Here is a 15,456-nt window from a genome sequence, read left to right as displayed (position 1 = left end):
AACAATATAGACAAACTTGTTTCAAGAGATGAATGTTGCATCAAACATAATTCGTTTATATAAATAAACTTTTAAGCATAAAAGGAAACAAATATTGCTTCCGCCTGCAGTTCTTTAGGGACGACGACAAAAAAAAAAAAAAAAAAGGAAGGTTATTTCCAGAACTCGAATTTGTAACCTATTGGTCAAAAAGGAGCAACCTTGCTGTTCTGCCAGCATCACCAAGGCCAACATTCACCAACAACCAACTTCAAGAATGAAACATATAAATCCAAAAATACAAAGCAGAGGAAACATTCACAAGAGAAAATTCAGTTATTGAATAGAGAGTAGAGCTTTACTAAAATTAATTCAGCTACAGAATCTAACATGCATTAATAGCCTATAGACACTACACTCTAGTGTAAAAGCTTGTACACTTATCTGCCAAAAACAACAAAAAGAACAAGACTTGCAGAACCACATCTGGACCCCCCTCCTTCCCCCCAATTCATGCTCCAATGATATGTTATGCACAAAGATTATATACTAATCACCCAAAAAACAATACAAAACCAAGGTATAATTTCAATTTTTTAAATCTTTTGTAATTATTAAGCTGCAAGAACTAGTACTTTAATTGTACCCTGACTATTTGCAGTTAGCATTGTAGGACTGTTACTCTTCCAACAGACGGCACTAATGAAATAAGAAGCTGCATCCTCATCGGTGTCATCCATTTCTGGTGAACCAAATCTGTGCCACGTAACAGGTTTGGATATTTCCTGCAGGTAAATTTTCAAACTTCATTAATTGAACTTATGCATAGAGGACAAGAAGAATGATCAAGTGATGTTTCAAGCATTACTAACCTTATGATATACAAAAACTTCATTTGTTTCACTGCCACATGCAATGTACTCATGGTTTACCGAGAGCCCTACAAAATTTTTCTCATTTGTGTGGCCTCTGAAGGTTCGAACCTGTCAGCATTACGTAAAAAGCATGTCAACATCTTCTAGATTTATCATACTAAAGGTGGCAATTCAAGACCAAACCCACAAACTCTACCTAAACAATCTGAAAACATAGGAAAAAACTTGCCTGCATTAAACTCAAAAGTCTAGGGTTGAACCAGAAAATAAAAAGTAACTGTTTTAATTTTTTTTTTTTGAAAATGGCCAAAAAACAGAACTAATATGATTAAAAACAAAAAATAACAGCCAAAATAATTTCAAAAATAGTCAATATCTGAGTTCTTAAAAGTCAACCTGCTGGGAAAGCAGTAAAATAACCCCTGAGTAACTCAAATTCTAATCAGTTCCCGCCAAAAAAACAAAAACCAACACTTTAAACAACCATGCTATCAGAGCTACTGCATTGCATTTTCTTGTCTATGAAGTCCTAAGCACTAACCATCATAATTCCAAAATTTCAGTTACTTCAATACTGTTCAGTTATGGAAAGTTCAAGAATGTATAATGTCAATCTTTTGGGTTATCACATAGCATCTATCATTGAAGAATTTACTATATACTAGTCTTTTTATAACTTGCGCCGCATATTATCATTACTCATTATTTATACTCATTTTATAATTTTCTTAGATTTTTATAATATTAAAACATGACTTTACATTGAGATTAACATAAAATTTACAGCTAATTAATCAAGATTATGGTATATACACACTTTAATTCAATTTATAAATAGCCATTTATTCTTTTCACAATTTATACATACAAGTATAAAAATTTCCACTAAAAAATTCAAATATGCAATTAAGAATCAATAATAAATTCACCTTGTACCCCTTAAAAAAATAAAAAAAGCAAAAAAATTATCTTTAAAAGGAAAAAGATAATGAACATAATACGAAATATATTTTTTAATAATCTAACAAATATCAATATTTGTAAAATATATATTAATCAATTAATGATTTTATAATGGATAAATGAATCATTTCATCAAAATTTTCTAAAACATAAAGTAATTAATTTCCAAATTTGTAAAAAGAATAGAATATTTAGAAAGGAGATTGCTAAGTGGAAGTTTGAGAGCATCATATAAATCAAAATAAACATAAATATAGAAATTAATATTACTATAAATATATATATATATATATATATATATATATATATATATATATTACAATCAAATATTACTTATATTTTTAAATTAAAATTATATATATTTTTCATTTTCCTTATTTCTTTTCTAATCAAAATCTTTAAATTATAATCAAATATTCAATTAAATATCAAATATATATAACTTTAATAATAAAATTAAAATTTTTAATTGACCATTTAAAATCTTTTAAATTACAATCACATATTATATATATTTTTTAAATTTTAAATTTTCAAAAATATTTTTATTTTCCTTATCTCTCTCCCAATTAAACATCTTTAAATTACTATCAAATACTAAAATCAAATATTAAATATTGTTTAATAGATATATAAATTCATATCTTTAATTGACCATTTAAAATCTTTCAAATCACAATCAAATATAATTTTTAAAATTTTTTCATTTTCTTATCTCTCTTCTATTTAAAATATTTAAATTATAAATAAATATTATATGCATTTTTTTAAAACTAAAATTATTTTACTGGCAGTTAAAATCTTAACTCTAGGAAAATATCATATATTTTTAATATTTTCCATTTTCTTAACACTCTCCTAATAACATCATTTATTATTATCAAGTAGTATGTATATATATATATATATATTAGTTTAAAATTTTTTAATTGGAGATTTAAAAATCTTTTAAATTACAATTAAATAATTTATATATTTTTAAATTTAATTTTTTAAATTTTTTTTCCTTTTCCTTATCTTTCTCCCAATTAAATCTTTTAATCAAATATTACAATCAACTATTATGCATTCTTTTAAAATTAAAATTCTTTAATCGGTCATGCCTAAGAATATTTTAGCGCATCTCAAATTTCATTGAAGGAAATCTCATTATTCCGCCCTCATTCCCACATTTATATATTGTATACATATAGATTTTATATTATAGTATCAATTATTATTATTATTATTATTATTATTAACTCAACTAAATTTAAGAGTCGTATAGCATTATTGATATATACCCCAAAAGAAGATGTTTTTTTTTTCTAAATCACATTGATTACCTATATATATATATATATATATGGTTTAGGATTTTTAATAAAATCTTAACCAATCTCTAAAATTTTTATAATATTATATTTTTTAATTAAAATATTATATATGTTTTAATTAAAATATGTTCATTGGCTATCACTTATCATTTTCAATTCAATTCTTTTTTTTTAATTGGTAATAACCAAAGATATTTTAGGATATCTTTAATGTCACTAAGGATAAATTAAGAAATCTTATTATCCCCCTCCCCCTCCAACCACATTTATATATGTTATAGTTAGAAAGGCACAAACATATCACTTACTGGCACATTCTCCTTCACATCCCATAACCGTAATGTGCTGTCTGTAGAAGCTGAAGCAAGCTCATTGTTAGACAAGAATTTCACATATGAAACAGCTTTGCGGTGCCCACTGAACACATGGAGTGGATGGCTGATGTTTCTTAAGTCATAGTAGTGAATGTGGTGATCTGCCGAACCAACCTGCATAAAAGCACAAGAATTTCTACTGTAAGACCACATCTGCATCATAACTCGTAAGGCTTGTCCATGCCATTGGTGAGACTGATTCTTGGTTTAATTTAATAATGACAACAGAAAAGCCTAGCCTAATCAAATCTGCATTATATAAAGCTAGCTGATCAAATCAACCTTGTGACATCCAGCATACACTTTTTTTGTGCCAATGCCAATCCATCTCACTCCTTTAGCACTTGTAGTAAGGTCCAGGGAAAATCCAAGATATGCATTCTCAAACCCAACAAACTAAAAGCAGATGTAAAATAGCAGATATAAAGTATATACACTTGACATGCATTTAGAACAGCAGATCAAAGTTATGAATTCTTAGGCACAGTAGATCATGCAATGTGTTTTGTCAGCAATACTAGGCAAGGGACTAAACTAGCACCACATGAACCACAATACAAACTACTAACATTCGTTAATCTCCACATATATCACTGATAGAGCCTTACCGCAATGTAATTGCTAGATCCAGGATTGTACTTGACACAACAAATATTCGCTGTCATGTCAATATTGAGAACACTAGCTTCCTGATTTGTGCACCAAACTTTGACCTGATTGTTTCACAGAGCAGAGATGCATACATAGTTGAAAATGGGTAAGTCCTCATGCTGTGAAGAAACATGAACTAACAAAATATTTACTATTTCACTTCAGGTTTTGTTCATCCCATCAATGCATTCTTCTTAACACAAGAGCTTTTCCCTCATAAAATCACTTTCATAAAGCACGAGTTTCCACTATTATAATGGCTTTGCTTATTTATCTTGAACTATGCACAAAGTATAATTACTTCTTTTATGCAGTCAACAGCGTACCAAAACCATTTGATGAATTCAAAAACAACGTCAATACAGATCCCTAAATGCTCAATGCTGATGATGACACCAGAGTTGCAAACTTGAATGAGTGGATTTTCCATAATAACTAAAAACCCGCCAAAGCTTTTACACAAAAGAAATTTCTCTTCCTAAATGAAAAAAGAAAAAACTGAAACTTGATATTTTCACATGGAAGAAGCAAGGGCTGCACTAATATATATGCAACCAAGCAAGGAAAGTGCTTTCAAATCCACTGCCATGCTTGCCTAGACATTTGCATAGTCAAAAAAACTAAGCAAAAGTTTGCATACAATTTACAAAGAAACAGCTTTTGTAATAGTACAGTAAACAATGCGACTATAATAGCCTAAAGTCCACGCATAACAAGCCCAACCTGGCCAAAACTACAGGAGAATTTCAGCATTAAATGATACAAATAATGTGCATATAAAACCATCTCTTTGCTTTGTCCCCTTGAAATGCAATTAGATTATACATTATGCATCCCTTAGCAAATAACAATACCTACTTTGGGTTAAAAAAGAGTTTTTACCTTGCAATCATCACTACCAGATACAAGCATTGAGGGTTCTGTACGAGAAAAATCAACACTCCATGCACGTTTTTCATGCTCTTCATATTCCATCACACTCTGCAGGGAATTTTATTGCAACATAAAATGTGATAACAATCTCAAAGAGAATATACTATTGAAAGGTGTATGCATATAAACATCATACAGACTGACATAACATTAGAAAAAAAAAATACCTGCCTAGTTGTCACATCCCAAACATTTACCACTCCCTCATAATCACTACTAGCTATCTGATTTTTTGCATACTTGTTCCAACTCAAGCAGCTAAGTTTAGAATGTGCCGACATTTCCACAACAGGGCAGTGAACATCTGCTGGGTCATTCAGAACCTGACAAGCAATAGTCTTGCCAAAATTAAAAGAAACCAACAAAGAAAAGAACAGAAGCAATTATGAATAAAATATATTAATTTCTGCACAAAAAGTTCCATGGGGGGATTACATGTTACATTCTCCTCTCACTGCACTGACAACATGCAGACACCATATCTATTTGCAGTAAAATGAATTGATCTTCACAGAGCAGAAAAGAACTTACTGAATGGAAATACTATTCTCATTGTCTCGATATGTTATGGATATAAGAATCTCCAGTTAAAATTATAGAAGAGTCTTCCACAGAATCAAAGAAACCAAAGATTTTCAAGAGATTGGCAGGAAAGAGACCAATTCCTGTTTGGTAACTCTTCCAACTATATATATATATATATATATGCACTGAGGAATTAAAATTCAAATACTGCAACAGAAACTGAGAAAAATAATGATCCAACAACTGGTCATAAATTATTTATTCAACATAATTTCTATTTCGTGTATCAACCATTATGGCCACAATGGGAAGAGGAAATAAAAAAGGAAACTAGAATCAAAAACTAACCGTGGAAAAGTCAAACACTTTGATTCGCCTTGAAACTCCAGCAGTAGCAAACAGTTCATCATCGCGGTCAAATTCAATGCTGCAACCCAGCAATTTCAATCAATGAGTTTAAGCAGATGCAACTGCAGAATTAGTCTACTCAGTAAAGCTCATTTTTCCATTAAAAAAAAAAAAAGCAGGTGACACTTTCTAATTTTTCGTTCTTTCATTCATCTCAGAGAAAGAGAGAAACAAGGGCCAGTTTAAAATCTTCTCCCTATCTCCATAATATACAAGTCATCAGGGACACAACCTATTTGAGTGACCAAACAGCCGGATGAAATTAACAAAAGCAAACTTGAAGCCGGGATTTCCCAGGGAATTTCAGTCTTTAGCACTGTTTCACGATATGTTTATATAATATGGCCAGCCACATGTAAAGAGAAGATGTTAGAAAAGGATGGAACTAATTAACTTGACAGAGAAAACAAAGCTTCTTCAGTTTTTGCATGGATTTGCATGTTATCCTACTTGCCAATGCATTAGATGAAAACACTAGTGAGGTTAAATGCTACTTTCCTTTACGAGAAAGGTTGTCTTACCTTCTTAGTTCTTGCAAATTATTTATTAATCATATTTGCTCTTCTATAGTTTAGCATTTGAAACAGTGCAAAAGGTTTCAAGTATTTTCACAATAAAATAAAGAAAATGTCACCAAGATTTACTCAAAAAGTACAATCTTCTATCATGTGAAAAAAACAGTTAAGGTACCTTGATACTATATTGGCTGAGTGGAATAGATCCCCATGCCTGAGTTCAGCAACGACCCTTAAGCGACTGTTCAAAGAGCATCAAAGGAAAATTCACATAAATCACAACTGATTGAAAACCAAAACAAGATAGACAAACTCTCAAAATATTTCAGAGGGAATCAATACTGATATTTATACCTGTACTGTGTGAAGGTACTCAACACGGACTGAAAATCTGCCAGACCGGCACTGTAGCCCTCTCTATGAATGACATTTTTATCCCTTTCTTGTTGATTATGTGGTTGGTTTGCCAACTGACGACGCTTTTGCAGGTAACAATCTTGTAGATCATTAAACTGCCACAAGAGAAAGAAAATGAAAATTAATCCAACAAACTGAGAATGATTCATCAATACAAAGCCTGAAATTTGCTCTAATAATAGAAAAATACATATGATAAACCAATATAGTTAGGATTGGGTATTAAAGTATCAAATTGAGCAAGTACACGGCTGGTATTCATGTCCAATGAAGTCGATCAATAAGGCCTTAGGTGTTAGTTTTTGTCCCCCTCATTATCCATCCATTAGATAAGTAAATTAAAAGCTTGAATCTCTCAGATTGACATTTATGAACCTCACTCTGCAAATGAAAATTTGTAAGATTACTAACCTGTGCATGGATTCGCTTTTTCCTTACAACAGATAGCCCTGACTGGTTATATTGTGAGTCAGACCCACTTAAAGTATCCTTTCTCTGAAGGCCATGAGAGCCTTGAGCCTTACCATCCATTTTCTTCATCGGAAGATTCCCGGCAGTCATCCCTCCTCTAGCATTAAAAGAACTGCTTATCATACCACCACTGTTCTTATCTATTTTCGAAGACCATGGTTTTCTCAGATTGAGATCATCTCCAAGCATTCTCAATTTCATAGAATATGTGTCTCTAGCATGATACAATTCAATTCTATGTCTCTCTACAGCCTCAATGTCCTCCTTAATATACTGGAGATCTGTTCGTACCTACAAAGGAAAACAAGATACATTAATTTATTCATTAATATCATCAATTAATATAGCATTTTAATGAGTATAGCTACTAACAAGAATATGAAGGTAATAATACAGACACAAAAACACATAACCCAGAAGCTATCACTTTATTGGTCTGGCCAGAAGATTTAATGGATAGCACCAAATGCTTTTTTTCTGAAGGAAGAGAAGGATTGAGTGGAAGCAAACACATAGCAAAATACCTCATTCAGTTCATCAACTTTTTGCTTTCGTAAGTGTTGCAAGAAGTCAAGCAATATTTGCATATTTCTCTCAGCTTCTTCTTGTTCCATTTTTCTTTTCTTCTCTGAAAGCAGTGACATAAGGGTGTCCATCTCCTTAATTGAAATTTCGCAACCCTGACTAATTATCACTAGATTGTGTCACGATAAAGGTATAACAGATAAAAAAAAATCAATCTAACACATAGCATAGCAAGTGACATAAGGGTCTCCAGCTCCTTAATTGAAATTTCGCAACCCTGACTAATTATCACTAGATTGTGTCATGATAAAGGTATAACAGATTAAAACAAATCAATATAATGAGTAGCAAGAGCTTATTTGTTTGTTGCTTCATTTAAATAATAAATATAAAATATGCCATATTGAAAGAAGGAAAAACAGCTTTAGGCACTAATCAGTATGAGTATTATGAATTTATAATGATTTTTGTCTAAATTTGTTCATAAGTTTCACGCAGCTTTCTTGCAAGCATTTATTATGCAACAATGTCACTGCAGTCAACCATAAAAGCGTCATCTATAACCATTCAATCTGAGGACCTAATTGATACATTTCTAATAACAAACTCTATAGAAATAATTAACTAAAGTCACCGCCACCCTCCACTACGTGCTGAAAACAATCAAAATAATCAATGAAGACTGTAATTCATTGGCAAACAAGAAGAATATCTAAAATTCAAAGACAAGTAAACAACTGACCTGTTGTAATGCTTGGCGAAAACGCTCAACAGGAGACGCATTTTTTGATGTTTGACGAGCAGAAGCCTTCTTCAATAGCTACAAATGTGGTACAGAGAAACCGTATAACAGTGAGCTGCATTTCCAAGTAAATCATTTCAAAATACAAATTATGCTGCCATCAGTTTTTCAATTTCTTTAACATTTCCATTACTAATTTCCATGATCAAAATCACAAAAAAAAAAAAAAAAAAAATCTACAACTTAAAAAAAAAAGCACAACAAACTGACAGACCTTCTGGAGCAGGAAATTAGGGAAGAGCTGATTGCTAGTGAGATAATGACCACAGCAAGGGCAATCGTTCTTGTTACGAAGATGAGTGATAATACACATATAGCAAAAACTGTGACCACAAGCAGTAAGAAACGCATCTTTAATAATTTGCATACAAATCGGGCAAAGAAAATCCTTATCGAGCTCCGCTAATCCCGTTTCATCCTCCACCGTAGCCGCCGCCGCCGCCGCCTGAAAGGAAGGCTCCGCGGAAGTTTCTGCGGCGGCGGAGGAAGAAGATGGTTTTGGCTCGAATTTTACTGCCGGAACTATGGCCCCCGTCGAGACCTCTTCCATATGTGAGTCTAATTGTTGTACGTTTTAGTTCGAGTCGGCTGTTTGGGTGTTCTTTTGGTGGTTCCGTAAAGGCGCATATGGTGTCTCAGGGATGAAGGGAGAGCGAAGTGCAGAGAGAAAAAGAGGAGAAGGAGAGTGGGGCCCAGAGTGTAGGATATGAGGGCGACAATAGTCCACGTGATATTTGCTAGCTCGGCCAATGGTTTCCATTGGCCAGGGATTACACTAAACTAGGGGATAAACCATCATTTATACCCAAACTTTCCCGGTCATCACAATTACACCCTAAAATCAAACTTAACTCCTCAGCCATACTATTTTGGTTTCTTTTATCAAAATTGTACCCCAATTCAATTTTGATCAAAATTAGACAATATAATAATATTATATGTGGGACCTGCTGTCTATTGTTTAGTTCACATAACCAGGGACGGTTAAGATAAACGGTGCATTGGATTGAGGGAAAAAAAAAAGAAACCCTAACCCGCTCAAATCCCCATCTTCTCATCGATTAAACCTCCAAAGTTTGGGCTTAAGTTGATTCTCATCGATACTTGTCTCTCTCCCTCTCCTTCATCTATCTCATATCTAATCTCTGAGTTTTTCCTGAGTCTAGCCCGTTTTGGACTTGGTTGGCAATTTGAAACCCAGTTGCACTATCATTCTAAATTTTCTTGTTACCAGATGGATTTTCTTCTACCCAGTTCAAGTAACAGCTCAAAATGCAATAAAATTGTAAAATTTTTTCGAAATGTTGAGAAATTGATGATATTCAGAAGCCAAAAAGAGAAAATGAAGGACATGGAAGATCAAGATTACAACTTTCGTAGGCTGACGCAAATGATTTTTTTGCTCTTTGTTTTGATTGCTAGTTATCTTGATAATAATCTCTCTCTCTCTCTCTCTTCTATATTTTTATGTCTTATGAGGTAGAAAGAGGAAGCCAATGCAATTGGATTGCTATGGCTTTGAATTGAAACTATAAACTTTGTGCCTTTTGGGATTTTCTTGTAAATTGCTTTGTACAGTTTGAGGTAATGGGTTTTGTTTGCCATTTTGTGTTCATCGGTGTTACGGTTTGATTTAGAAATTAGAGTTTGTTGTGTGCTTTGATCTTCTATGCTACTGATTGTTTTGTTGGAAATGTGAGGTAATGGAGGATGGTGGTCAAGAAAGGAAAGATCAAGGAGAGAGAGGGAGCCAGCCTTAAGTGAAACACTCCCGGTTCACTTAACCCATGGCATGGTTAATTCAACCCAAGTAGTTACTATGGGTTCCACAATAATATTATTTTATTGTTTAATTTTGACCAAATTAAAATTAGGGTATATTATTTTAAGTTTGTTTTTAAGGTGAAATTGTTACAACACGCAGAGTTGGGAGTATATTTGATGGTTTATTAACTAGGGGTGTATCAGATTAGTATCGTTGGGAGTATATTTGATGGTTTATTCAAACTATGGTGTACTAGATTAGGATCGTGTAAAATTTTAAAAGAATTGTTGAGTTTAATAGAATTAAAGGATTTGATGAGATTTTCATAGATTTCACCAGAATTCTACATAGAGTTTTATAGAATTCTACATAGAGTTTTTTAGAATTGACAATACTTCTTTTACAAATTTGGACTTTGATGAAATTACAAATGATTTTTTATATATCCAATAAAAATTAATTTCAGGACCTAATTAAATAGGTTAAAAGGTTTTGGAGCTCAATTGAAAAATCAAAAATAATGAACAAGTAAAAAGTAAAATGTATCATCTCCTCTAAAATTTTATTAAATAGGTTCAGTAGTGGGTGCCTGTGGGTATTTTGTCCATTAATAGTAAAAAATGTATTATAAATAAGTTCGAATTTGAATAATTTAAGATTCACGGATACTCTATCCGTTTAAGAGGTATTTTAAACGAGTTTTGGATAGATATATGTAGTAAAAATTTAAACAAATTCGAATATGAGTACTTAAATGGATATTTAAACGAGTTTAGAATAGATATGATTAGTAAAATTTTAAACGGATACCTATTTTAAAATTCACAGATACCCGCACTGCTTCCATCCTTAGTAAGGAGTGTATTGGATTAAGACTCTGTTAGATTTATAAAATCTTTGAGTTGAATGATGAATTTATGAATGACTCTTTTATTCATACGTAGTACTCTAAAATAGAATGAAATCAATATTTTATAAATCATTCCAAATCAGTAATTTTTTGAATACCATCAAATTTGTATAGACTTCTAAAAAACCACAATAGAATATTATCAGATTTTTGTGAATTTTATAAGAGTTTCAATTGAATACCACAAAATGACTCCAAAAACATCTAAAATTGAATACGATTGAAAATTTAAAATCTTTTAAAATCTAATAGAGTCTTATTCCAATACACCCTTCTAAATATTGTGGAGCATTTAAAAAGTAAAATACTAATAATAATTATTATTATTATTATTATTATTATTATTATTATTATATTATTAATATATTATTATTATTATTATTACTATTATTATTATTATTATTATTATTATTATTATTATTATTATTATTATGATAGAAAATAATACTACATAGCTTTGTCGAGTTCCTTCAAAAAAAAAAAAAAAAAAAAAAAAAAAAAAAGAAAGCTTTGTTGAGTTAAGTTCAATTTGAATAAAGGTGTACGCGAGCTCGATTTATTTATAAATTATAATTAAAAGAAGATATTATACTAAATATCAATTCTTTGAAACTTATATTTATAAAATGTAAGTTTGACTTTCAAATTTAATTTGTTGTTATTTATGATATATATTTATTATTGTACCTTTTTTTTAGGACGCCACATATTTTAATATTTCATTGTTTTCTTTTATAGTGTTTCCTTTTCTAGTGTTTTCTTTTTCTTATTTTTTAGTGTTTCCATTAATAGAGTGATTTGCTTTTTTTTTTTTTTTTCTCTTCTTTTTCGTGAACTCTGTCTCTATTGCCGTCGCATGTAGGATCGGTGTGAAAATCCTCACCGGAAAAGAGATTTCATTTCTATTATTTTAATACTTCGTTTCTATTTTTATTGTTTCTTATCCATTAGTATTGATTGCGATTCTATGATTTTGTAATGTTCTTCTACGATTTCCTTTTGTTTTTTGGGTAAGCATATAGTGGATTAATTTTTGTTGGAAAATTGTCACCCTTATGGATATTGTTTATGCTCTAAAATAATAAGATAGATCTCTCAATTCTATTTGAATTAATATTGATACATGACATATAAATATAAATCATGTGTATATATATATATACACACCATATATATTGTATTTATCGTCACTGTTTTCACCGTCGTCTATCATCAGTTGCATCATCGGTTGTTATCGTCGTGGGTAAATTGAAATCTCATATATGACATTTGTTAAATCTCTTATTTACACATGTAAACTTAAGTTCAAGACTGAATTATTTGTTAAACGAGTTTAAGAAGATTTGAATTTGAATCACTAAAATATTAAATGAGTTTGAATTTTTTTTTTTTCTTCTTTAAATTAAACCACGAGCAATTTATAAGTGATTTAACTTATTTTCGATTTTAAGTGAAAGTATTTATTGAATTTTTAGTTTAAACCCTTTGACTTCGACTCAATAAAAAGACCGTACTACATTCTAAGCCCAACTCAACCACAATAATATAATTTGATTGAGAATTTTAGGATTCATTTACATTATGTTTAACAGATGAATTATAAGTGTAGAATTTATTTATAAATTAATAAATTCTAAATAGAATTCATTTCATTTGTAAATGTATTCTCCTGTTTAGTATGCCATAATATAAAATAAGAAATTCAATTGAATTCTATAAATTATTTTTGGAATAAATTTTTAAAAGAAAATAATTTTATCTTTATTTTCTAAAATACCATCCATATAATAATTTAATAAAAAAATAATAAACATCAGTTATCTTGCAAAATAAAACTTTTCTTTTTCTGATTTTTATTAAAATAAAAAAATTGTGGCTTAAAAATAAATCGAAATTCAAAAAATATAAAAAGAAAATTGTCAAAAAAAAAAAAAAAAGGAAACAATGTATTATCAAACTTAAAATATATACAAAAAAAACCATTGTTAGAATAATATATTTTTATTACTTTTCTCCTTTTTTAAATTCACTATTATTTCAATGCTTTTGATAAAAAATAAAATAAAATATAAATAAATTTAATTCAATAAAAAAAATGAGTAGTTGAGGTTAATTGATAATAGGAAAACTGTTGAGCCTGTAAATGTCCATAATTAACGATAATTTTTTTAGTTTGTAAGCTAATGGCCACTGATGCGTGCTCGCAGCTGTATGAGTTGTATAAGTAGTATAGAAAAGTTATCATCTCCAATTGGCTGTTGATTACTAAACTATTATAATTTCAATTATCTAGAATTTCATGATATCTTAATTGAATAATAAATAAATTTATAAATAAAACAATTAATAAATAAAAGCTAGCAAGTAAAAAATGTAAGTCATCAATAAGCAAAGGGTAATCTAAGCATAGGATATCTATTGGCTTAATGCAAATCGTGAATAGTCGATTTAATGGACATGTCAATTCCTGAAAGAGGATTAATCGAAAATATCCAAATTCATTTCTCAGGACTAAATTGATATGTTAGAATCAAAATGATATATATTTTCATGGTATTATGTTGATTGAAACCTAACGAGCAAGTGTCAATCATTTGATCCTCAAAGAAATCTAGTTTTTTTTTTTTTTTTTTTTCTTAGGTCTATTTTTCTAGGTTTAACATGGGAGATCTGACTAACTTGTCAATTTTTCAATTATACGAATTAGTCTAAAATAATGCAAATATAAGTACTAATGTATATACAAGCATTAAGTTCATATACATTAAATCAGAAAACTATATAAAAAATATATGTGAAATTATATGCATTTTCTGTTATTATGATCAGCCATGAGGTGGTAGATATGGGTTGGAAGAGAGAGCTAAAGAGGAATTTAAAGGGGCATCTAACGGTGGTGGCAATCAGAAATAGAGGTGGTTGTGGTTGTGGTTGTAGTCATGGTGATGATTTTTGAAATGAGCGAGATCCAAAGTGAAAATAGCAAAATGAGAAAAGAGATAATAGGAAAATAGGAAGAGGGTAGATTTGTCAATAAAATTCATTAGGAAATTTCATATATATTTATGGAATTTGGTATAATAGTGCCTAAATCTATAAAATTGAATTCATCGAATTAAAATCTATATTTTTTCATTACAAATACAAAAATTTAAATTTTAAAATTAATTCTTCAAAATTTTATGAAATTCATTTGTTCTAATCAATGATTTATATTTATACAACAAATGACAAATTTGAGCTTGTAAAAATTTCTTCAAGTCAAACCAAACCCTTCTTAATTAGGGGTGAGCATTTAATTAGTCCACTTAATTTGAAGCCAATTATTAAACCGAACCAAATGAATTTATCCCAACAAATCAAAAACCGAATCAATTATACTTTATTTATTATTTTTTTAGAGTATACTTTATTATTATTATTATTACTATTATTTATATATAAACAAAACTGGTAATTATATAATCTCTATAGAACTAAATTAAAAAATGCAATCTAATTTCATACATATGGAAAAATTTACTTAGCTATTTATTATAGGGCCCTAATTTTCGAAACATAGCATTGTCCCTCTAAATTTATTCGGGTTGTTTAAACTGAATCTTGTTAAACTGAAATAAATTTTGTTTATTAATCAGACTAATCATAGTAAACAGTCGAAAAAAAATACAAAATTAACTGAAGGAACAGAAAAAACTGATTTGTTCGAAAAAATCGAAACAAATACTCACCCCTATCCCTAACTGTGTAATTTAAATAAATAAAAAAATTAGTCTTTTCAATGGTTTACCTTCCTTTTCTTTTTCCCTCACCTCCAAAATAAGAAGAATATGCATACAGAGAGAGAGAGAGAGAGAGCGCATCATTGTTGAGCCGTCTACTTTGTACTGAGGCGTCAGTTACAACAAACAAGCCAAATGTTCAGCTTGCACTCGTTCGTCGTTTCATGCAAGACGACAAAACAGCATTGCCAAAAAAAACTGAAAAAGCCTTTACAGTTTACAAGCTATTGGCTGAGAGGTTAGAG

The 15,456-nt window shown here is 30.1% G+C and overlaps 1 protein-coding gene across 3 annotated transcripts; it reads right to left on the bottom strand.

Annotated features, from left to right (window-relative positions):
• Positions 1-315: 315 nt before the first annotated feature.
• Positions 316-10,436, bottom strand: COP1 (Transducin/WD40 repeat-like superfamily protein). Of its 3 annotated transcripts, none has more exons than XM_089719319.1 (13): positions 8,969-10,436; positions 8,695-8,772; positions 7,952-8,107; positions 7,368-7,718; positions 6,894-7,051; positions 6,715-6,780; positions 5,965-6,043; positions 5,259-5,414; positions 5,041-5,139; positions 4,116-4,220; positions 3,442-3,621; positions 852-962; positions 316-764 (listed from the first exon to the last, which is right to left on the bottom strand). In XM_089719319.1, exons 1-13 carry the CDS (start codon positions 9,302-9,304, stop codon positions 594-596), a joined length of 2,046 nt encoding a protein of 681 aa, XP_089575445.1. In that variant the 5' UTR covers positions 9,305-10,436; the 3' UTR covers positions 316-593. The 3 variants fall into 3 exon arrangements, with proteins under 3 accessions (XP_089575445.1, XP_089575447.1, XP_089575446.1); XM_089719321.1 differs by having other exon boundaries at positions 7,952-8,111; positions 8,695-8,809; positions 8,969-9,110; XM_089719320.1 differs by having other exon boundaries at positions 7,952-8,111; positions 8,969-9,109.
• Positions 10,437-15,456: the final 5,020 nt, after the last annotated feature.

The sequence above is a fragment of the Jatropha curcas genome, chromosome 3 (genome assembly GCF_041381405.1).
Source record: "Jatropha curcas cultivar XTBG-Jc1 chromosome 3, XTBG_Jcur_1.0, whole genome shotgun sequence".
NCBI lineage: Eukaryota > Viridiplantae > Streptophyta > Magnoliopsida > Malpighiales > Euphorbiaceae > Jatropha > Jatropha curcas.
Note: the sequence above shows the minus strand (reverse complement) of the source record. Positions and strands in the feature narration are given on the sequence as shown.